The sequence below is a fragment of the Seriola lalandi genome, unplaced genomic scaffold (genome assembly GCF_002814215.2).
Source record: "Seriola lalandi dorsalis isolate HSWRI2012SDOR001 ecotype SW California unplaced genomic scaffold, Sedor1 jcf7180002054488, whole genome shotgun sequence".
In the NCBI taxonomy this organism is placed as follows: domain Eukaryota; kingdom Metazoa; phylum Chordata; class Actinopteri; order Carangiformes; family Carangidae; genus Seriola; species Seriola lalandi.
In genome coordinates, this window is record NW_019525041.1 from 219,900 (window position 1) to 245,137 (window position 25,238).

The window sequence follows — 25,238 nt, forward strand, 5'->3', positions numbered from 1 at the left end:
AGATGTGTCATGGTGACATTACAAGAATCGTAGCCTGATGCAAGACCGTATTTGGTCGTGTAATCATGCATTCCAAATAGTAGGTCTATTTGTCAGTAAAGGTATTGTGACTCTGAGTGTACATATAGGTCAAAGGACAAGGATGAGGTAAAGCCATGTGTGGGTGCTGCAGGTTTGACAGGGTGGCATGGTGCCAGCGATGTGAACCAGCTGTAGTAAGGTGATATGACAGCCTATTGGCCCAGGGCCAAAAGCCACCTGACAAGGTTCAGAGAGTTCCAGGGAAAATGGGTGAAAGAGCAAGAGTCTGAGCAGGTGTTTAAACACACAGCTGGAATAAAACAAAAATGTATGATTCTTTTAATGGCAAGAGTCAGGGATAAAATTTGTTGAATGAGTAACACACAGTACCTACACAAGTGTCAAGCATACAGTCTTCTATTTGTGGAGGGTTACACAGGTGTGATACATGACTGCATATGTACCATTTCCATTGTCATCGGTTGCATTTAAGAAATTACATGCATTTTCCTCATTAACATAAACCTTCAATTTTCTTGTTCAACTGTACCTTGGGCTGGGCCTCCTGGCCGGGGAAACTGGGAAATGAGGGGTAGTGGTCCAAGGCCTGGACAGACGCTGCTGACGCTGCCGGAGGGAGATGGGGTGGGAGACTGAGTGGGGGAGGCCAGGGGACTCGTCAGCTGGGTACTGGCCTGGAGAAGAAAAGAAAAATAGAAAGCATAACATAAAATACTGCGACATTAGAGCCCCATATTCCTGATGAAGCGATAAGCTTTTCAGCTCTACCTGACTTTACTCTAAGTTACAGACTAATTTCATCTAACGACATCACATTGATCTAAAGCACATTTTACAGCTAAGCAGTATTACAGATGACCACTAGGGGGTTGACAGGTTAATAATGAATGCACAAATACATGCAGATGAAAGAATGGATGTGTGGGTTGCAGTCTGGATTCATGAGGTTCTTTGCACTCCAAGAATTTCACCCAATGACTGAGATGTTGAAATGTGTATGTGTGTGTACCTGTGGAGTATTGTCAGGTTTGTAGAGCTCTCCTGGTTTGCTGGGTCTCTGCTCTATGCTGTAGTACTTGCATGGGTTCCACTGGACCAGAGGAGGATTCTGGGAAGGCTGTGGTCCATTGGGGACGCTGAGCTGCATGACCATTACCCCAGGCCCAGGAGGAGGTACTCCTGAGAGAGTGTACCATGAGACAGGCATACATGTAATTAAAACAGGTCTTCTATGCTATTATTAGCATCTATAGAGTTTTAACAATACTGACAGGCCCCTACAGCCGTGTGAAAGCTTCTGTTTAACCAAGTTAACCAAGTCTTGTCTTTTCTGTTCAAAAAACGAAATTACATCAAGTATTCTGAATTCTCATTTCATAAAGTAGTGCAGGTTAAGCGTAAAAATGTATATCTAATTCATCACGAAGGTAAAGTATGAGGAAAAGTTCATTTCAAACCAGATGATCCCACTAACACTTACCTTTAGGAATAATTTACACCCAAAACTCAGGTCTATTGCTCCTTCAACAAATAAACATACACCTGACTAAATGGCACAAACACAGCTGAGGTTGAAAGGATAACATGACCATGATCAACATTTACTTAAGGGTAAATGGGAACACAAGGCCTTTGCGAGGTTTAGGTTTTCCCTGATTTCTTCAAACATGACCTTTTTAAGGATATCGATTTGCATGCTCAGCGTGTGAACACGGTGTGACTGAACTTTTCCCTGAATACCTTTCACCTGATTTTATAAAGGACAGTTCCAAGTTTCAACTCTACTATTAGTCAATGTAGGGTTACTAGGTATAAAGGACATTATAACTTTACAACAGGTGTACAATCTGGCCAGTCTTATCACCATGTTCAGTAGCGGACAACAGTATGGAAGGTGATGCATCTTTTTCTCAGTTGTTTTGGGAGCAACACCAACTTTGCAGTGGGCTTAACTTTGATTTTGAGATCTTCAGTTTTAAAGAACAACATAATGCATGTATTACGGATGTCACTTTTTGTATGATAAATAATAAAGGAATCTGTTTTGAGAGAATAATTCCCACAAATTAAATAGTTAAAAGAAAATTAAATCTTTAAAAAGCTAAAATAATGGGTAAAAATGTATTACTAATGGTCACTTCACAACATCTTCACTGTTCTCACCTGAATATTGCTGCTGCAACTGCTGAGGATTGCAGGGGGACGGCGACTGTGTGATTTGATACTGCTCATTGCTGGGGGGCTGCAGATATCCTACTGACGGGCTTCAGGACAGAAACATACAAAGGGGGAGAAGATAGTTACAGGGATATCCAAATTTTAATCAACAAAATTTTCATATATGTATACCTAGGATTGAAATGTCAATGATAAGCAGTTATCTGTTAGCATATAACATTCGTACTCTGCTGAGGTTACATTACAGTTATTGTTGGTTTCTTTAACAGACATTGGTCAGAAGGATGCAGATGCACTCAAAGTAAAATTGGTTGTACTCATGAGTATCTATACTGAATTTCACAACTTCATTTACAAAATTCCAGAGCTCAAGCATTTACATGTTGCTCATGCAGATGGTAATTACAACAGAGTAGAAAAAACTGCTTTATTGATATGAAGGAATGCTTCTATAAACCTGTGGCTGCTACTGCAACAGCTTCAGTCATCACAGTGTCGGATGCTTATATTTTATGCACAGTATATCTTTTCCACAGAAGGCTGGATATAATTTGAAATATTTCAATACCAATGACAACTCTTTTGTACAAATATGATATATTAATGCATACCTTGTGCTATTCTGCTGTGTGGGTGTGATAACACTGTAGTAGACAGGCATGGGCCCCTGGACAGACTGGCTGACTGGTACCATCACCTGCTGCTGGTACTGCTGCTGCACCACCTGCTGATTTTCATTTCCCACAGGCACCTGGGTAAAAGGTCAAACGAGAAGAAGTTTTTAGGAAAAGGTAAAAATAATTGATGATTTACCTCACGACTGCCAAGGTTAGAGAAGTTAGGAAAAATGAAGACAAGACTAACAGAGGGATACCAGACCTGTCACGTAGTCACTTTTATATCTGATTTGGTCCAATACGTGTTGCTCTGTTTTAATTAAGACTGTATGTCTATTTTTTTTCATCTTTTTTTGTCCATGAGCATTGGAAAAGTATCTGGAAAAGTTACTGATACTGATACCCCCCCCCCCCATACATTACTACTGTACTATAGACTGAGTTGAAATTAATTCTAATTTTTCTTTATGAATCTATATTGAAAGAATTCAGAATATGTTTGTATCAAAAATTATAAAGATCTGAAAACTATTATGCAAGGAGTTTTTTTGTGGAAAAAGAAAAAGAAACAAAAAAAATACAGCAACCCCTTGTGAATAACGACTAAAAAAAGAATGTCAAGAAAAACGTGCTGTAGCAACAAGTTACACCTTATGGCTGAATTAAAATCATCCATACCTGATATGATGGCATCTGTGGGTACTGGACCATTATGCTTTGCATCTGTCCCCCCATGCCTGCCCTCTGAGAGTTGAGCAGACCAGGGTTTTGGGGCTGCTGCACACCCATCATGCTCTGGTAGCTCGGCTGCTGGCTGGGTATCATTGTCTGGAGACCTGATGGCAACAGACAACGATTGGAGAAGGAAATTTTGCAAGGGTGGTAAAGATGGAGTACAGCAGAAGAGAGGGGAAATTGGGATTGGCAGGTGAGCCATTGCTTTTGAGGAGAAAATCAATGTAGAATGGCATTTACTAGAGCAAATACCTCTGCCATCCCAAACAATCTTACATGTCTTAGCCTTATTTATTTATTGAGTTTAATCCTTACACAAGACAGCTGTATTTACTTGTTGTGTGAAAAGATGCCGTCAACATTATATAATTATTGTATGCATTGTCTCATTGCTATGTTGCAGCCACTATTGCTATTCAGTAATTTTATTAGTTGCATGTTGAATTAAATACTACTATAAGCACTGAAAAACGCTGCTGGTGCCATATTCACTAATAATAAATACAACTCCGGTTGTAATGTGGATTCACGAAACTGTTAAAACTCGTAGATCAACACCAGAAATATGTCTGATTTGAAGACCCATACACTATTTCCTGAGAAATTGCCAAAAATGTTGACATCTCGCAATGTTAAGGAAAGTTCCTGGATTTAATGGGTTCTTCCCTGACCCATGCCCCATCCCTCCGGCAAGTTTGATGCAAATCACTTTAGTCTTTTTGCGTAATCCTGCTGAGAAAAGAACAAACCAAAAAACAAATCAACACCCAAACATGGATGAAAACATAACCTCCTTGGTGGAGGGAGTGAAAGGAGTTGAAGAAAATTATTTCAGTCCAGAAGGGCTTAATTCACACTGTTCATGGTTTCTTTATGTATAAATCTTCACCATCACAAAACTCTTATTTCAAACCAGGCAGCAGCCTTGGATTGATGCAACTGGCTGCAACTTCATGATCCATGTGGTTTTGGCAGGCCTCTGCTACAAGCCAGAGTCCATTTAAGTTGTCAACAATGTCTATCTGTCATTTACTGTATAAACACAGAGCCAGTCTTCACAGACTCTAAATGAAAAAGACTGAAGGATAAAGCTGTCAAGGCTTTTCCACGAATAAAAGACAGAGCTCTATTTTGGTCTGAGCATATTTGACTTGGCAGCACAATGCAGGACCAAGGTTGTTTAAAATCAACCTTTCACCTGTTAGACTTGACACGGAGTATGATTTAGCAGTTTATAGCTCAGGGACAAGATGATACTGCTCTGGATTCCTTTTGGATGATTTTGGATATTTTCATGTCATAATTTAGCTCTATTCTTTTTTTTTTGTGGTAAGACTATATGTGAACACTTAAAAATATCAAGCACCAAAAAGACTTTGTGCGTGTGAACAACAATTAACAATATTATCTTTAAAACAATATACAGGAAACACTAATACTGCATATCTACATTACAGTAGTAATCCATATATAGCCATTCATTTATGGAGACAAGAATACAACACAGCACAATGTACTGACCTGACTGCTGTGTGGGCTGAGGCATGGGTTGTGTGCGCTGGGCAGGATAAGACACCTGGTGGGACATGGGTTGGGGCACACGGTACTGCTGGCCTGAGCTGGGATACTGACCAGGAGGGTAGTATGACACCTGTATCTGAAGAGAAACAACACACAAAATAAAACAGTTTAAAAAGTAATAAACACAGTTTCAAGAGGAAAAGAAAACTGTTTGCACCGACTTATATCAGTTGTCTTCGACCTCATATATTTCATAGCACTGGCACCAGTTTTTGCAGCCCCCATACGAAGACCACAGACTTAGTGAGACAAATGGCATGAGTTGATTTCTTTTTTCTGCCAGAGAATCAGGTTCTTGAGACATTTAAGAAATCATTTAAAACTGCAGATTTACACTCTTAAAAAGGTTTTCATAAATATTCAATACTTAAAAAGCAACTAAGGAACAAATTGCAAGTTAGTGTAAAAAGCTGAGCAAAAATTCTTGTTAGACCTCACTATTATAGCTTAAGACATAAAACCTATGATATTTTTTTTTGCCATCTGGGGGCAGTGGAAACATGCTAGAAACACTACATTCACGTTATCATCTTCTACATTGATTTGGCAAACTTCTTAGCAAACAGTTACATATTTACACGTCCAGCATGTACAGAGCAACATTAACATTCATTTGAAGTCATGTTTCTGTCTGAATGAAAGTCCAATATTCACTCTCTTAGCTCTGTTTTTGCTCTCCACCAGCTCATGTAGTTAATATCTGGCTCTTTACTGACTTAATGCCACACTGCTATCACCAGCTACTCACTAACTTTGTCTGTCTGCTGTTTGTTGCTGGACAGGTAGCATAGTGTCAGATTTTAGAGCTTTTCTGCTTAAAAGAGCAGCGAGCAAATTGTCATGTGATCCATTGTAAAAATAAAATTATTATAGCAGCTTTAAAACAATATCCCAGAGAACTCTGTTCTGTGCTTCCTCAACAATGATGCACAGAAACAAGAATAGTCTAGCAGTTCACAGTAGTTTCATAGCTGTACGTGTCCATAGTACTAGCTGGAACAGCTTGTGTCTAACATAGCCATTCTAACTGTAGCATGAAGAATTTCCAAATAAGACATCAAATGGAAAAACAGAATAAGATGAATGTTAGGAGGATCGATATGTTCTGCCTCCACCTTCATCTGCATACATGACAACATTCAACCATCTAGCGGCTGCAGCGGTGTCAATATTTGCACTCCTGTTACACTGCCGACCACCCACACATTGAACAACACAGTGCATCTTCCTTTCCCAGCCAATACTGTTTATACAAGTACAGAGATCTAAGTGTGAGGATAATATAGAAAGGTGTGTAGGGTGCTAAAAGTCATGAAAAGCCACTGTCTATATAGGTCAGAGCGAACTACAAAATAAAAGCAAGGAGAATGAAAGCTATGAAAAGACAAAACAGGAGACAAGATGGATCAGTTAAAAAAATTGTTAGGTTTTACAGTGCAGGAACATCTCAAAACTATTTGCAAGATTGCAAATAGTTAGATATATGAACAATGCATTTATCATTTGAGGTCCAATAAGCAAGTATATGCACAAAAGCAACATAAAAGCACTACAATTATTTGGTACTTTAAAATGTCCACCTGATTCCAGTAAATCCTCAATTACCTACTGTGAAAAAGGTTCTGGGATAGTGTACTTCACTCGTGATTTACCTGCTCTAATGAAATACTATTCACACCTGATTCCCTTCAAATAAACAAAATATTGTGACTTCAGCTATTAAATCTCTACTAAACAGACTATCTTCTTTTACAGCTTAGCCCCAGAGCTACTTCACAGGGCCTAACGTCTCCCACAGGGTGTTTAATGGCCAGGTCAATTTAGTTCTCTTTCCTCAAATGAATTATAATAACTATTTCATGGACTCAAGCAAAGGCCTGACAGAGGGAAGGAAGTGTGTGAGTGACAGAGAGTGAGAGAACTCATTATTGTCACCGCCTCTGCAATCTGAAGAATGTGACAGGCTTGCTGACTGAGACTGAGCTTGTGAAGGTGACACACAGCGCTCTGAGTGAGAGGACCAAACTCCCCACTGGGTGAATCCTGCAACTTCACAGGAATCACATCGCTGACATGTCACACCTCAGTCTGTAAGTGTACATAAGAAAGTTAATATCTGAATTTTTCCACCTTTCCAAGAACTTGATCTTTTTAAATTTGTGATTTTCACGGCATCTATTTTTATTTATTATTTAAATCAATGCATAGCAGATAAGGTGAAAATGCGCAAGTATAAAATTTATACAGGCATACAGGCAAGCATGCAGTTCAACATATTAAAAGGAAATAAAGTAAGTGCCTAATGACTGAAGATTTTCTTGGGTTTTGGAGCAGTGCTTTCATGGAAAGTACAACTTTTCCTGTAATTTGTACCAGATTACCTGGTTCTTTGTAGGAAACATATTAAATGACTTTGACATTATTCAGAAATCACATACCCTTAAAATAAAGCATTGGGGTTTTTACAAAGCAGAGAAAGACAAGAGACAAAGGAGAATGATGCGAGACCCATGGTGTTGCATTTTCAATTGGCCAGCACTTCAAGCAAATCAAGGCACACTGGGCTCTATTTTTGTCATTAATTCACACTTGATACAAGAATTCATTTTTTGGAAATTTTCTAGTGAGAGACAAGTGGCGTACCTGCACCACAGCTTGAAACAGAAACTATGTATTTACTGTGAGAAGAGCTGGCTTGAGCCATTGTCAATTAAACAAGTTATTTCCTAGTGCCAGGAAAACGATTACTCACAAGAAAACAGCACGATATTGTTTAACTGTAATGGCTGGGCCTTTTTTTTTAACCTTATTTTATAACAGAAGCAGCAGCAGAAAACATGATTCTGCTGTTTAGCTCTGTCATTACAAGGGATGGGGAATGACAGTTATTGTTGCATTTAGGTTCCTATAATGGAAAACCACCATAAAGACTCTCATATCACTTACTCAATGTTAAATTAAAGAACACAATCAAGCCTAATCTCTCTGTATCTGTGTGTTAACAAGGTGCAGGGATGATCACACAGTGTACTGTTCTCTTTCATTAACAAATCTTTACATTAACACTAATTAATGAGGTGTAAAGAACATGATGCTCCACAGTAGCAAAAATCTGGAAGGAAGCAGGAACAGTCCGATATGAATTAAGCTCGTGAGAGAGTGTTTGTAATGAACTGAAATCTAAAGAAAAATTCATACTTAAACACAAAATACTTTTTCACGAATGCATTTGTTAAAACTGAACTGTTCCAGGATATGTAGCAGTTCCTTATTTAATATTATGTTAATGCAATGTGACCATTCGCACAATGACATGACAAACAATGTCCTTTGCTGCCAGAAATGAGATGCACCATATTTTGCCATAGCAGTAATCTAACTCTTCCATTCACAAAATATAGTGAAGCGAAAGCTTCAAAGCAGCAGAGCTAACATCCAGAAGCTATTTCTAATTCTTCATGTGTAAATAATGTTTATCGTTCCTCTATAACCATAATGTATAACCAAAATTCTCAGTTATTGTGGATCACAGTTGTCATAAATGATCCAAAAGAGGTCTGTGTGAGATCTGAAAGGCCTAAGACAACATATTTTGTAAAGGAGAGGATTTTCTTCTGGGAAACACTAAAAACAAGTTAACTCTTAGATGAACATAGGTTTCCTTTTGATATTTACATTAATGTTTAATCTGATTTTCAATACTTTTGAAAAAAAAAAAAATTAACATAATGAAAAAAAGATAATGCTGTGAGTCACTGTTACTTTTATGCATAAGGTTCACTCCCACACCTCACAAATGTACTGTAATAGATAAAATGGATAAATATTGGTACTGTGCATTATCATCACCACACATATATGTACTGTCAGCCACAGCCCTGAGATACATGGTGTTTCTGCAAGTGCTCCAGTGTGCCATTCAGTACTTCCAGAAGTCAGGGCTGATCTTCAAATTGGCTGTGAACAAGTTTGAAGCAGTTCACAAGCATTAACAGTGATAATATATCAATGGAGAAGTCTCATCCTAATTTCTTTTGACACAAATTTGGATTTCTTCAAATAACAAAAGTCAAGCGACTGGTTAGTCAGACTTCTACCAATAACTAACTGCTTACATTTTAGCTACGGTGAAAGTGAGTATGTGATCTCTTTCCTAGGATCTGTCCTGGTAGATGACCTGTTATTTAGGCATGCCCAGTGTCAACTGTTGAAGCTCTATCTTATTTCTTATTATGAAACATTTGTATTGGCTTGGAAAGCAGGGAAACCCCTCTGCATGTGTGGAATATCCAATTAAGACTTCCAAATAAACTTTAATTGCCCAGTATGATGGCCCTAGAACAAAGAGACATCACATTCAAATTCAGTTTATTTTATGTGCTCTGTTTCTCTGCGGCTGTGCCCTTGGAATTTTGAAAGCCTGACTTGCTACACAAATGAAGGGTACAGTACTTCAGTCTATTTTGCTGACCTGGGACCAATTACTATTACTTATCATACACTCAAGATTACCAGTGCCAAGCATGGGAGGTCCCAGAATTATATTCATTCATTCACTGGTATAGTACTATCCCTTTCTCTGGTATTCGAAGAACATTCAAACAAAACCTAAAAAAAAAATTTGAGAAGTGAATTTTAACTCATGCCTGATGCCTGAGAATGTTGTACCTGTTGAGGTGGAGGAGGCTGCATGTAGCCTTGTGGGGGCGGTGGAGCCTGCATGACTGGCTGAGATGGAGGAGGTGGTGGAGGTGGTGGATGGGGGTGTCCAGTGGCAGGCTGGTAGCCAGATGGGGGCGGCATAGGCTGACCCGTGGTAGCCATGATATAGCTGGTCTGAGGAGGGGGGTGCTGGGACAGCACCGTGGGAGGAGCCTGATACATAGGGGGAGGCTCAGGGTTCTCACTGGAGCCCTGCCGACTCAGCGTCATCTGGCTGAACTGGGGCGCCAGCTCTTCTCCCTGGGAGGAATGGGAATGATGTCATTAGTGGTCATTTGCAGTTGGTACATATATATCAGTACCTTTTGTGAATTTTGGAGCTGTAGTATAAGGTCTAACTGAGTGATCTATCAGAGAGTGATCACTAGCACAGATCATTACCAACAGAGACATGAGCATTTAAGCACCATTTTGGAAAATACCTATCTGCCATTTTGCAAGGTGTAAGAAGAGAAGTTCTCTTTGCATCCAGTACAATGTTTGGCAATCCTGTACAACACCAATACCTGGATGTAATGGTGGCAATATTGTGAGCTAAACCTAAGGACACAGTTCTGTAGTTTGATCTTCACATCTGACTCTGGGTTTGACAGAAAACTAGTATATTTCCCAAAATATAGTGTTCCTGTAAAGTTTGGGTCTATAGAAACATTGCTCATGGCAGAACATGCTTGTCTAACTAACTAAGATGAGAATCTATGATTGTATGGATTCATTTGAGAAGTGAATGCTACGGTATATTTTTCACATTAAAGAATACAAATTCTGTACCATCTAGTCTTTTTGTCACTTCATTTTTTCATTAACATCCTGGAATAGCAAAAAGACTTTCTCGTTCCAGTCTCTCAGGGAATTCCAGGTAGGTATGCAGCCTGAGAGAAAGTAATACTTGACTGGTTCAGAGCAGCAAAGACATAATTCTTCCATCAATGTGATTAAATACCACACAGATGTGAATAAGAGCAGGGTAATAGAGTGCCAGAGTTTTTAGTAGAATACAGCATTAGTTAAGTGTGAAGTGTGATAGTGACAGTTATGCAGTCTTTAACTGAATTACTATCAAGAGATGACACTACAAGAGGTGTCAGTACCATTGTGTACTGCTGGGGAGGAGAAACTGGCAGGAGAACCTGGGGGCAGGAAGGACTGGAGTAGGAGACAGGCTGAGAGGGCTGCAGAGATGCCACCGGCTATACACAACACCAGGGATAGGAAGGAAATAAAGAGGCAGAGCATAGAGAGAACGGAGCAAGCCAGTGAGAAAGAGGGCGACAGAAGCAGACGGAAAGAAGGGAATAAAGAGAATTTAAGACATAGGAAAGATATGGGTTAGAACACAGAGGAAAAGTTGTTAATGAACAGATGAATAGAAATAGAAACCAAATGTAGTTTCTAAATATTATACAAAAGCAATAAATCAATGCATACAAAATATGCAATTTCTTCTAGTCAGAGAGAAACAAGAAAGGAAATGGCTGCTATCAGACATGTTGTTATTGACTGTCAAAAACTTTCATATTGTTGCTCGAAGTTCCTTCTCATTATATGTGACCAAATTCCACCCTCATTTGTGACAATACCTTAATAACTAAACCCATCAGAGAAGGAATGTGGACAAAAGACCACTAAAGCTATTGACCCCCTGATTAAATTGGATCCTGTGTAGCTTGAAAGTGCATCTTCATTGTTACTGATATGGTTGACATAAATACAGGTGGTGAAGGTACTTACCTGAGCAATCATGTGGTTGCCCATGGGGTGTTGCTGTGGGGTGGGCAGCAGGGCAGTCTGAGGTGGAGCCTGGGGCTGTGGCTGCGGCTGTTGTGGCTGTTGTGATGGGCAGGGAAGCAGGCTACGGCTGGACTGGGAGGCTGCGGGTGGGGGACACACATCAGGACTGACTAGGGGCAGGCCTAATGACGCAAGAAAAGACATGATAGATATAGGAAATAATTTCTTCATTCATTTCTGTGTGATGAAATGATGAACCCAAAAAACTTTCCTATTAAAGCAATCTTATTTATGAAACCAAGGGAATTACAATAATGTCTTGGTAAGTATTCTTGTATTTTTATTATATAAAATAATGTATGTTTACCAGACCACTAGAATGCAAGCTCAAGTTAAAATCTCAGCAAAAGTGAAGACTGTCTCAAGTTTAAATGTTTAGGACTTGGGGTTAAATTATAGTTACAAATGGTCCTTGAATGTTTTAACTTGCAGGGAAGTTTAAATAAGCTGAATGTAAGACAATATATTTTTCCTGGATGACATGTTTGAAAAGGCTAGGGTGGTAATATTTACAAAATCACATTCTTTTTGAAAGGAGCAAGTGCCAGTGCAATTCTAGCGTAGCATGATAGATTGATTGCGGCTTTAATGTCTTATAGTGCGTCTCTTAAGAGTTAACCCTAAAAGTGTTTAGTAAGCCCATTTTAACCTACAGGACGAGAAAAGGAAAATGAGTCAAAAGCATCTCCGGACATCTCTACTGCATATTTTGCATCATCTGTCAAGCAGCCAAGAGTTACGGATGTCACCGAATTTCATAATGAGGGAAAAAAGGAAAAAATTCCAACAGATATAGAAAATCATTCTGGCCAGGAGAATGACACAAGTGTGTGCGAGTATTTGACTGATGGACTAAGCCAGTCAAAAGTGGTATTTACATTTCACTTTTCTTTTTCAAGAAAAAGCATTCAAAAATGCATTTTCCATGTCAGTTTGTTAGAAAAGAGGGTGTCATCTTATAAATGGGGTTAAAGTAAGGCCAATACAGTACTATATAGTTTTTCCCCCCATTCATTAACTTCAATGAGCATAAGTCATAACATATGCATTATGACATTAAACTTAATATAAAGGGTAGCCTGCATGACTCAGGGCAACACATTTCTTTATGCCATGGTCGCTTCAGTAGCAATAATCATAATGGATAGCAAAAGCTAATACTTCAGTAAGAGGTTAAGTACAACTAGCTTTAGTGACCTACACTGGAGAGACCTAGATGTCTCCTTTCTCATCAACTTGTCTCCTCAGTCCTTACCAGAGCGAGAGCCTTTGCAGCTTCCCTGTGAGCCTTTGTTGCTGCCAAGGCTATCCCCCCTGGTAAGGATGGATATGCCAGAGAAGCTGCTGGCTTTCGTGACGGGCGGCCGGAGGGTGCGGCTGGAGCTGTCTGAGTCGGTGCTGCTCCAAGGCCGCGGCTCCAGGCACTTCATGTCACTGTCTGTGCTGCTTTGACGACTGCTGGATGCCCGGCTAGAGCTCTCACGATTCCCTCTGAGAGAAGACAGAACAGGGAGGAAGAAGAGACATAGAAAGAGATGAAATGATGGGCATAAAATGGGGATAGATGCAGGAAAGGGGGGAAAGAAAGAGGTGAAATAACAGAGTTAAAGCGAGGATGATTAAGGGGTAGCAAGTGACAGATATGCAAATTACAGAGAGAAGAATAAGAAGACAGAGAAGGAAAGAGACAAAAATGTATAAGGGTAAGATGAATAACATATTGAAAAAGAGAAGATGTGAACATGTGAAGCAGAAAGGAAGGTAAGTTGGGGTAGAAACAAAGACAGAATAGGACAGGGGGGGAGAGCAGAAGCAGAAAAGCAGGGGAAGGTCATCAACAGGTAGTAAAGACAGTTTGACAAGTTTGACAGTTTGAGCTTTAGGATGAGGCATTCAACACAGATGCATATTGGATAGTTTAGTGAAATCACGATACAAAAATCAGGCAACAAGCCACCAAACAATATTATCTCCAATTTTAAACATACAACCACACACACATTCACACACACAAACCCATCCACAGAGGAAAACTAACATGCAGGGAGAAAAGATGCTCCAGACAATCAAAACCAGGGTGTGGGAGGATATTACAGCGACACTAGATGAGACAAACCTCCATGAATTCAACACACAAACCATCTAAGACCAGAGACAACATTCACATAAAGGACTATCCAGAATGACAGAATACTTGCATACATATGAGTTATACATTTGAATAAAAATGAACAGTAACACATGCGCTTAAAACACTTTGTATTGAGGACAAAGAATGACATAGAAACAAGACATACATACACCTGTAAATTAATACCAGATTTACACAAACAATCAGACATCAAGAGAAGATGTACATCAACACCCAGACTCACACACACTATCTACAAAATAACCACTTGCTACCACTGGTTCACCACTATGGTTTTTTGAACTATATTGCTGTATACACACTCATTGTGTTGTTGTGATGCTGTCACCCTGGATAAGGGCAGCTGCCAAGAAAACCAATGATCATACTGTAAGCGTAACCACCACTCTGGGGCAACCCCTCCATCACAAGTAAATTGTCGGGTCTGCCACTGACATGTCAACATTAATATTATCGTTCCATTTGAACATGTCCGACAGTGCTTGTGCTTGAATATAAAAAATTTAAATAAAGATGAAAATCAAAAAAGAAAAATGTGTCAGCTGCTATAAATACTGTGGTATAGGCACTGAATTTAATGTAGACAAAGCCTTGCAGGTGTACACACCGACCACTCTGCAGTGAAGACAGCAGAGAGAGAAAAAGCAGCAAGTAAACACTTGTTTTTTTTCATCCTCTAAGGACTGAAAGAGGGATATGAGCGAGCATGTCCATGTAGAGGGAACGAGTAAAATGAATTCAAAACATGTAAGGCTGACTGTGGGAATCTCCATGACGAAAACGGGGATGTGGTGAGGGTTGTAAAACCCTAGTGATAGTGAGTGGCTGTGGTTGATAAATATTTCAGAGAGACTGTAATTAATGGAGGTTCTATTTTGAGTCTTCTCTCTGCACAGCCTACTTAAAGGAAAGGTGGGTGCTCTGCCATTCTCTGTACAGGCACACACACTTGTTCGCTTCGCTCTGCAGACAAAGATGAGAGCAGGATGAGCAGGAGGAGGTAGAAGAGGAGGGATTCTGCTGTTCATCACATGATATTTTATCTCCTCTCTCTCTCCTCACGACAGCACTGCCCATCACAAACAGGAGAAGCAGGGAATCTAGGCTGTTGTTGTTATGTGGTTCCACCACTCTCAGTCTTTAACACCTAACACACTAAAAATGGTTAAGTTTAAAAACGCTAAGAATAAAAACTTCAAACATACAGTCACCAAATAATTACATGGTTTAAAGGTTGATGATGAAAAATATCTTACAACTACACAAGGCAAATAAAACATATACGAAAAGCTTAAAAAAAATTAAAGGTGGGTTATATCTAAAAGCTAATCTATAAGCCTCTAAATTACATGATGCACACAAGCAACAATGTTTATAAACAGCAGAGTATAGACTTCATACTTTTATACAATCAAAACAAAAACGTTATACATCTCTATATATATCTATATATAAATATATATAGTTGTATAGATAGTTGTACTATAGATCAATAAGTTTGATTAAATGATAGTTAATAGTTAAAATATTTGCTGGTTTATAGTAAACTGAACATCTGGGGGGGGGGGCGCAAAATAAATAAACAACTTGGCCTCCAATACAGTGTTCTACTTCACGGTCTAATTTTTCTTATTTTGCTTTTGTCAGTTACATTTCACTGTCAGTTTAAAAGCACTATTTCATGGATGTACTACTTACACATTTTTGCGCTACTATGCAACAGGTGACATGTTAACAAAAATTACAAGACTAAGTCAACCACAAAACAAACAGGTTACTGTGAAAGCAATGCAGTTACTTTATAGAAAAATGTAGTTGACGGTGGATGGTTAAGTAGGTCAATCAGTCCCCAGTGAAACCACAAAGCAGCCATGCATGGGCCATGGGAAGCCCCACGGTGCAGTGCTGGAATAGCCATCAATCAGCCGACTACACCAAGCAAAGATATAAAAACCACCACAAGTCACCACTATCATCACCAAATCACTTTCAAAAATGGGCATGGCAACACACAAGTCAAAGTCAGCAGCACCCCAATACCTAAAGATCTGCCTCCTCTTTTGAGAGCTAGAGCAGTAGCCCTCAGTGGAAAGTCTGTTGGGGTTAACATTAGGAGAAAATGCTAGGGTTACAGGGCTGGATTGAAGAACAGGAGAGGGTTTTAAGGAAGGGTGAGATAAGGATGAGTGGGAGGTAGAGGTAGGCACAGTAGTGTAGAAGTTTTACCCCTGAGAAGAAAAAAGGAAAAAAAAAATGCACACAAGGCAGAAATTGACTGTTGAAAAGCCCACGCTTCCTCTTTCTCTCTCTCTCAGCATATTATGTACTAATCTTTCAACCTCAATGGCCAGGGTGCCTTGGGATGGAGGCTGGCTGTATCTGCTGTGTGAGCCAACTTATTTCTAGAAAAAATTAGTTCTACTACATACAAATCTTTCTCCAAGACAGTGTGTCCCTCATAGTGAGTTTCAGCATAAAACCCTTTTCTCAATAAAACAAAAAATTGAAAAAATTGTTAGATATAAAAATCTGACATACAAGAGAAACATCTGCAAATGCATACTGAACATTTGCCAGGAAATGACAAGAATAAAGCAACTATTACTTTTGTATGTTTGTATATTGCTTTTGTGAATTCTCCTTTGATGGCAAACATTACACAAGGTCAAATTTTCCAGACCTTTGTAAACTCCAGGAATTCAGATTTGTAGAAGAATCAACATATACTCTGCTAGGTATGCTATGTTTATGGCTCTATAGCCTGCTAACACTCATAACTGAAACCTAACAAGCAAACTAATTTCAAGGGGATAGGTGAACAGAATGGAGTCTTATATATTGCACAAATTAGAATCTCCAGTAGGATTCATCATCTTACCTGCTGTCGTTGATGTATCCATTTTGAGAGGACTGTAAAAAAAATGACACCTGCACATTATGAAATGCTTCATTCAACCAGCAGCACTTAAGACCAACATTCTGTGTATGTCAACCTTTCAGAAGTTGTGTATGCATTTCACTTACAGCACTGTCACCTAAAGCTAAGATAAAAAACTGCTCACAACTCACAGACATGCTCCCTGTGATGAGGGGTCACATGTAAAGGCTGCTTTGTATTAATGGGTCACTAGCAGAAAATGTTGGGAACCAGGTATAAATATCGCCACTACACCAGTTAAACCGTTCTATTCTAATTAAGATGTCCTGATTTTTTTCTTATCAAAGAGCTGAAGATAACAGCTAATGGATATGAAATGGCTTGTGATTTAATGTTAATTTGTCCTTGTGTGTTAACCTGCCCAGGTCCAAAACTTACTTCTCGGGCAAAGATCCGGTCTCGTACCCGCTGATACTCCTCCTCTCGCTCTTCGATAGACTTGCTACGCCGCCCATCCTGCAGTGGCACACGGATCTAACATTTGTGAAAACAATCATACCAAAAAATAAATGAATAAAATAAATAAAGTTACAATCTAATATGCTCAATTAACAAATACACCCTGAACTTTATGCAAATACGTATATAGCCACAGTTTGTTAATTGGTGTAAAGATAAGTAGAAACAAGTCAAAAGATAATGACAACAGCATGTGATAAAGAGCCGTTGCCTACCATCAAAACAAAGAACACAAAGTACATAGTGGAGTCTTTTGAGTAGAGTCTCGACGCATAATTGAAAACCTCAGAACCTACTGTTGCACGTCTGTACACAATTGGTATTAAGTTCCTATTGAAACAAACGGAAAACGTTGCAGTAGTGAGTTTTTACCTCATAACAGAATTTAAATGTGTGTCTTGTGTCTTTGCTAAGTCTGACAGCACGCTGGATAGATTCAGGTTTTGCATCTCAAAAAGCGGTGCTTCAGGCTAAACTGTTTTGTGGCTCACACACAGCAAATCAGGAGCAGTGGAGGAGGAAAACTGTATACATGTCATTTTAAGAGACAGTACCAGGAACATGCAAGTTACTGCATAGTAACAAAGCAAAGTGGTATCATGCCATCTGCAATTCTAACCTTAAATTTATCATCAGCAATTTAACACAAGCAAAAATATTGTGTTCACAAGAAACATGATATTGTCCAATCAGCATAATATCGTTATCATTGAAAAACATTGAACTTAACACAAACACAACCAAAAGCTGGGGGCCGAGTGTCTTCCATTACTGGTACCACTGGTACCTCGGTACCACCCAGGTCTTAGAGATTGTTAAACCTCCTTTCACGGGCCAATTTCGTTCTCTGTTGGAATGAATGTTCCACACCCACTAGCCAACTGTGTAACTACAATAATGTACAGTAATCACTGCTCAGACTTTGCATGCTGTTACACATAAATACCATTGATAAATCTAGTGAGACTTATCTGTGAAGTTATATAGCTTCATTTGAATAAGATGTATTAAATTATTAACACATGGCTGGGCCAAAATGGTGCTGCAGTACTTGATGAAACCACTCTGCCCAACTATTCTGGGGGCTCAATATTAGACATCAGTGAGTGTTTGATTCACAGCTTAGTTGCCATCACAAACAGACCTTGCCTCCTTTCATCTGAGCTGGAAAAGATAATAAACAGTCACACTACTGTGTCCCTCTACTTCTGCTGAAACAACACTTGTGGGATCCATCTCCAACTGATGCAACAAGCTGCAGCAAGAATTTCCCAGGGCTAAGAAACAGGACCATCTCAAAAATGCAGTCTTAAATTGTTAAACACACATATCTGGCAACAATGAAAGAAATGGACAGTGAATATGATACAGTTCAAAAATATCATGGTATATAGTGCAGTCAACCTGATTATCATCCTTGTCCATGCTGGCATCATCTCTTTTAAGGATGAATTTCTTCTGGAAGTCCATGTTACGTTCATCCTTGATGTGTTCAGAGAACCTTTGCTCTGGGCTGTAGAACAAATAAAAAAGACAAAAGCAATGTTTTTAACAAAAATGTGTGTTTAAAAGCAGTTTCACAGTGAATGTATTAGTACTTCAGAATGTGTAAATCAAATCTGCCCATATTTTGTTTGTCCTGATTGTTAGACTTTCATGATTTAAATGTGTAAATGCCCCTGATTGGGATCAGCCAGTCTCTTCTGTTAAGCACAATGGAAAATTGTAATATTCTAACACATTTGGAAATATTGTATTGATTACTAATACTTTTTCACCATAAAAATTTACATATTAAAAGATGCAATGGCTAAACTGTTGGCGCTTTGTGAAGCAACAGGTATATATTTCCAAAATTACCAGTTACATTTATAACCTACACATATTTTACTTAGTAGCAGTGGCTGTGGGGTATACCATAACTTCAAACAACTTCCTGGTTGCTAAATTACTAAATTCTCTTTCTGCCTCAAGTGCACACACAGTATGGAAAGGAAACTGCGTTTTTGCCATTCATTGGGGTGTTGTGTTGAATCAGTTAGGTGTATATATGGCCTACATTGGTTTCATTTCTCAGGTGTATTGATACTCTGCGAGCTTTCAACGGAAAAACTTTCCATTCAGTTATATGTTGCTGTTCTGTTGAATGTTTGGCTCAGGTTGTTCTTCATCCTGCCTGAACAGAAATGATGGCTGTTGGGTTCTCCTGTTACCTTTATGCTGTGCCTCCTGTTATCACAGCAACCTCTTCCATGACAGTTTGTGTTAACTTGAGGTTGTTTATTATTTACATAACCACCTTGACTTCATTTACATACAGTAGCCACAATCCCGGTATGTGGACTGGAGAAAGGTCAGAATAAACTATGATTTCTTTAACATGGTATTCATACCTATGTAAAGGTTAGAAAACATTCTAGATCCGAGTTTCTCCTAGCTGTATGACTGTAGCTGCTGAAGCTTGAAGCAAGGAAAGGAACTACACTCACATGCGCGTGTTGCCCGTCTTGTTGATGATGACAGCCTTGCCCGTCTGATCCACATTGTGGTCCATACCGAAGTAGGCAGCCACACGGTGCAGCAGCATACGGTGATAAGAAGTCATCTGAGGAAACTTCTTATACTGGTTACTGTGGGGGACACAAAAGACAAAATTGTAAGTATCTTATGTTATTTCAACACTGCTATGAACTGTATACACTATAATGAACTGCTCATTTTTTTGCTAAGTTTTTTTTTTTTTGTTGAATGTTATGTGTACACATGACAAATGGATTGGCATTTAAGGGACTCTGAACACTTCAAGAGTTTAACCATGCTGTTTGAAACAACATCCCTTTTCATACAAAACTGTATCCTACATATTTTCTAGAAAAGTAAGAAAAGTAAGCAGTCGTAAATACTCTAATTATGGGATTTTTTTCAACTCCTGTAAAACCATCCATTGTCTTGTATCGTGACAAGAATTGTCCTAAAAAAAGGTTGTTGTTGTTTTTTTCAGATTCTGAGGTGTATAACCAGCAGGATGTCACACTATGGAGACAACTCATTTGGTTAAATTGTGGACAAGATGATTTACTGTTTTCAGAAACTTATAACATTTTTTTATAATAATCAAGTCTAATAACACTATTCTGGTTACAGGATAACACAAAGTCCTAGTCAGAAATACTGACCTAAACATGCCCTAAAATACCAACTGCAACTTGCCATATTTATCTCATTACCTCAGCAGTCTATAAATAAAAAAGGAATGGACATGGAGGAGCTAAATTTAAATACAAGCGAGAGGTTATGAAGAACGTGGCTTACTTGTCGTCATTAATAAACTCCAGGATATCTTGTTCTAGTTTGAGCAGCATCATTCGATCCCTGCTGGGCCAAAAGGGGGAAAAGAGAGGGGGGGGGGGGGGGGGGGGGGCAGAGAGAGAGATCAGGTCAATGACTACAGTGCTGTGAGCATACCGACCAAAGATCAAAGGTAGGATGTACAGCAATAAATGCCTCTAATAATGGTTGAATCACTTCTCTTTTTATCTGACTTCCTTGAAACAAATGGACACAATCATGTTGCCATTTTGTGGTTATAAGACACCATATAAACAATTTATCTACAAACTCTTGTAAAGAATGGGGAACTTTGACTTTGTCAGACAATATTATTAGTCTGTTGACTGGTCAATTAGGTGTTTCCATAATAGGCAGGTAATAATCAGTGCTTCTTCTACACACTTCTCTCAATCTATCTGTTGAAAGTATTTACCTAATGAGCACATTAACAAAAAGGACAGATGTAAGATACTGGATAAAAGATGATCAAAAGTGTACTATTTAGTTAGACCAAGCAGCTTGACCAAAAGTCATTTTGCTTTTTCCAAATATAAATACATGTGTAATGACCAAGTAAATTAAAGTAAATTAACAGCTCAGTTCCATCTAGTTCATTTTCACATTTTGTTCACTTTCTGTTGTACTCTTGTTATTACATCCATGTCTATCAGTCAGTCTTTGGTGGCAATCTCATACCTGGGATTGTTTTTCAGTGTGTTGACCAAAAACTCGTGAACATCAATGCCAGTGGAGTCAGTGTATTCCTGACTGGAGTCTAACAGAAAGAAGAAAAAAGTAAATAAACAGGCAAGAGAAAGAAAGCGTTGACAGAATGAGTAGGAAAACAGAGCAGGTGACACTTCTGTAAAGTGCAAGTGAGATAGAAAGAGCAAAGTCAGATTGCTTCTAAGCATAGCTCCCAAAATGGCACCTCAACACACCAGCAACAGCCTTCCAGGTTGTTCAGGGAGGATAAACATTAGAAGCAGATAGCATGAGACACCAGCTAGCTGTTCTATGCTTTCACAAATACACACAAACACACTCTTCCGGGGATCATTTTCCAGTATTTTCCACTAGACAGTCGGGCTAGCCATTTCATCTCTGTTGCTCTCAGAGTCTAATGACGCCTGAGGGCCTCTGCAGAGACGGAGTGAGGCAGGTAATTAAAGAAAGAAGAGGGAGGGATCCAATTATCTTCTGGAGAAATTAGCTTGACATATTAGTTTGGGTACTAATAAAACAGTGGACATTATATTTACATGCAACGGACACAACACAATGAAACCGTTTTTAAATTTACTAATGCAGTAATATGCAGAATATTTTAATTAACTATATTCCGATTATTATTGAGCATTCATTGTATTTTGTAGCCAATAAAAAAAATAAAAAAACAACTCCACTTTTCATAGATGACAGATTTAAATCTTGTGTTGTGTAAGATTATACATTATACCAAAACTGTTGTCAACATAGGTGTGATCAAGACCAGAACAACAGACTACAAAATACATTTCACTTCCAAATTTGTGTCTTACCACGTGAGAGCATCTTTCGCGGAGTCTTGTCCTTCTTCTCCTTCTCTTCATTTTCATACTCGTCCTTTGAGGACTTCTCCTCCTCCTTGTCCGATGGACAGCTGATATGAAGCTGGATGATATCCTGGAAAACCACATTCCACTGCTATGAGAAAAGATGGTAATACTTTGAATTCTAATTTTGTTTAGTCTATTAAGTATTGTTAATCTTACACAAGAGTTTAAGTTTAATGGCAATCAAACACAAAAAATGGCAAATTAGGCTAACTTCATGGTATGGACTAAGGTTAGGAGTTAGGGGATAAGGTTAGACACAAGAACAGTACCGATTCTGGAGGTCCATCATTGGAGAACGGACCAGAGGACTCCTCACACACTGCCAGACTCCGTACCAGCTTCAGTTTGGCATTAGACTGAAACAGAATCACAGATGTTTTATCTGTAAAGCTGACTGTTTTTGACCACACTGATCATTGTAGTTTTCAGTAAACTTGGTCCTCTTCCAGCAAGAACTCAGAAAATCTGGCAGTACTATGAAGTGAAAAAATATATACAAATTACATGCTGCTCAAGTCCTTCAAAGTAAAAATAAATAAAGGGTTATATAACGGAGTACTCACACTGCAAGTTGCAGGAAGCATTTTAAATGTATCCCAATTTGCTTAATTGTTTGTTTATATCAAAATAAGATCAATTCCAGGATCTTTGTCTGAAAAATCACAACTAAAATAATGAGCTCTAGTCACCTGTATTATCATCTGGATGTTATATTTCCTTTATTTAAAAGTGAGAAAACAATGAGGGCTACTCCTAATTTATGATGATGCTGAGTAACAGTTTAGGTATAATTATTTAAAATAACAAAATGGATTCTATACAGTCCTATGGTGTTTGGCTATGTGTGCAACAAGTGTTTCTTGACCTGATGTTTTAATAAGAAAATAAAACCTTTCTACTCAATTTCAGTATCTGGCTGTCTTTTGCTGTGTTAAAGGAAGTTCTGCTGTTACTTTGAGTTTTCATACCATAAAAAAGTAACTCTAAATCCCTTGTAAGAGTGTAAGCTTACATAAAACCCTGAATAATGTCTGATAATTGAGTTCCCTGAGGAATGGCAGAGAAGCTGAAGTGAGACATGGAGAACACACAGAGCTCCATTTCAACAAAGCTGATTAGGACACTGTCCCTTTGCAGATTATGTACTAAAACCAAGAGAGAAAAGGGTGATCCAACTTCCAAAATGTTATCACTATGATAACAGCATTTTAATCTAACCTCTCTAACAGGAGGATTTATGAGCATGGACTGTCACAGAAGAAAAGGTCAGTTTCAAAACGCACAGGGACAGTTCTGAACTCTCATGTCTAAGGAGGGATGTCAAGAGAACTCATGGTTTCAAGTTGATGCCAAAATTCTGAAAATGTGATGGTATTTGTTTTTTGTTTTTGAAATGTGAGTCCTCCAATACTGATGAGTGCAGTATAATAACCCTACAAGCATCCTAGTCTGACATCAAATGTGAAGAGAAGGAGGAGGCAGGCACAGTAAACAATAACAACAGCACGTTGAATGGCAGCGCCAAGTGCGGGTGCAGCAACAGGTGCGCCACCAGACTGGTGTATGGAGATATTTTATATTTGACATAGATCATCAGGGACAGGTTGTAGACAACTAAAAGCTAATATGCAAACAGTGCCACAGAACATTTCAAATGACAAGAAGAAACACCTCAAATTTATCTAAGCACCTCAAACACAGACATCCTCATCTGTACACAGAATTCAGGGTGAGTGAGTTTCAGTTGATTAACTTTATATTATATTATTATATATTAGGGATGGAACAGTTCATGAAAAACATCTGTCCCGGTGGGTTCGCTTGCCTCGGTTCAGGGCATGCGTGAAAAAGCCTTGTGCCCGTAACCAAGTGAAGTTTTGTTCATGCTAGCGGCATCATGTCCATTTTTTTGGCTCACCTATGGAGACATCCAGTGTGTCAATTGACAGTGCAAGGAGTTAAGAGTCGGGTAGGAAAGAACAGTAAATAAACAGGCAAGTAGGCAACACGGTAATTCCCGAACTTTATGAAGAAACAAGACGAGGTTTTGTCAAAGAGTTGTTCGACACAGCCTATGTAGCCCTTACTACTGATGGATGGACCTCCAGGGCTACCCATAACATTACTTCAGGGTGGGAGATGAAAAGCTCAGTTTTGCAGACCCGCCCCCTTTTGTTGTACCAAAATCTCACCTAGCTTTAACCTAAGACTGTCACAATGATGTACCTAATATCAAACTGCCTCATTCTATCAGTTTTTGCATGACTACACTACATGTCCTTGAGAATAACCGATTTTTTTTTTTTAAAACTGTAAATGGTCGATTATTAGTCTATATATCTTATGCTGATGTATGGTATTTCTGGAGTGTTAAAAAAAAATTTGAAAAAACAACAACGTATACCGCACCAAAAACCATGATACGAACTGAACCGTGGATTTTGTGAACCGTTCCACCCCTATTATATATTATAACAACATGTTCATGTCCTGAAGTGTTATTGTTTGGGAAATTGTTTTGAGAATTATAGTATAATAATGTGAGCTGAGTGCTCACAACATTAGTAGGCCATCATCATTACCGTTCAGTCTGTCAAAATATAACGCTGACAACAACAACAGTTATTGAATATAACTACTTATACTCTTTCTGAGCAGTTTCAAGTGTATCCTTCTCTTCATAGCCTCACTAAAAAAGTTAAAAGTAGGTGTGTGTGTGTGTGTGTCCTAGTGACCGACACACACACACACACACCTACTTTTAACCCTCTCATGGGATTTAAGGTTTTAAGTCAATGATAAGAAGAAGGTGGTCCACCGTAGTTGAGAGGATTAGAATGTTAATAATGGAAGGTCATCCCATACAACAAACGAGCAGAGGGTTATTTGAGGGAGTAAGATTACAAAGTCATCTGGGTTACTTTCAGATAGGTGAGTACCTATCTTTGTAGCAAAAAAAACAAAAAAAAAAAACAAACCAAACTAAACAAAAACCAAACAAAATGAATGCCTTACTTTGGCTCTTTTCCTGCCATGGCTGTGGTTGGGAGCCCGTTTCTGCAAGAGAAATGTGTTATTTTACTAACCTTAATAAT

At 38.8% G+C, this 25,238-nt stretch overlaps 1 protein-coding gene across 10 annotated transcripts in view; it reads right to left on the reverse strand.

Annotated features, from left to right (window-relative positions):
* Nucleotides 1–25,238, reverse strand: part of r3hdm2 (R3H domain containing 2) — a 52,256-nt gene that overhangs the window by 3,449 nt on the left and 23,569 nt on the right. The window contains exons 6-25 of one of the 10 annotated variants that reach the window (XM_087175753.1): nt 25,159–25,200; nt 22,413–22,499; nt 22,087–22,210; nt 21,242–21,320; nt 20,528–20,587; nt 19,705–19,845; nt 18,620–18,728; nt 17,135–17,230; nt 16,697–16,746; nt 15,859–15,912; nt 12,922–13,157; nt 11,607–11,746; nt 10,967–11,065; nt 9,822–10,115; nt 5,094–5,229; nt 3,516–3,673; nt 2,832–2,971; nt 2,206–2,306; nt 1,052–1,221; nt 572–716 (exon numbers count right to left, since the gene is read on the reverse strand). In XM_087175753.1, coding sequence (XP_087031879.1) covers nt 572–716; nt 1,052–1,221; nt 2,206–2,306; nt 2,832–2,971; nt 3,516–3,673; nt 5,094–5,229; nt 9,822–10,115; nt 10,967–11,065; nt 11,607–11,746; nt 12,922–13,157; nt 15,859–15,912; nt 16,697–16,746; nt 17,135–17,230; nt 18,620–18,728; nt 19,705–19,845; nt 20,528–20,587; nt 21,242–21,320; nt 22,087–22,210; nt 22,413–22,499; nt 25,159–25,200 — 2,461 coding nt within the window. Of the gene's footprint in view, nt 1–571; nt 717–1,051; nt 1,222–2,205; nt 2,307–2,831; nt 2,972–3,515; nt 3,674–5,093; nt 5,230–9,821; nt 10,116–10,966; nt 11,066–11,606; nt 11,789–12,921; nt 13,158–15,858; nt 15,913–16,696; nt 16,747–17,134; nt 17,231–18,619; nt 18,729–19,704; nt 19,846–20,527; nt 20,588–21,241; nt 21,321–22,086; nt 22,232–22,412; nt 22,500–25,158; nt 25,201–25,238 lie in introns of all 10 variants that reach the window. The other 9 variants (XM_023412853.2, XM_023412852.2, XM_023412854.2 and 6 more) reach the window with 9 other exon arrangements.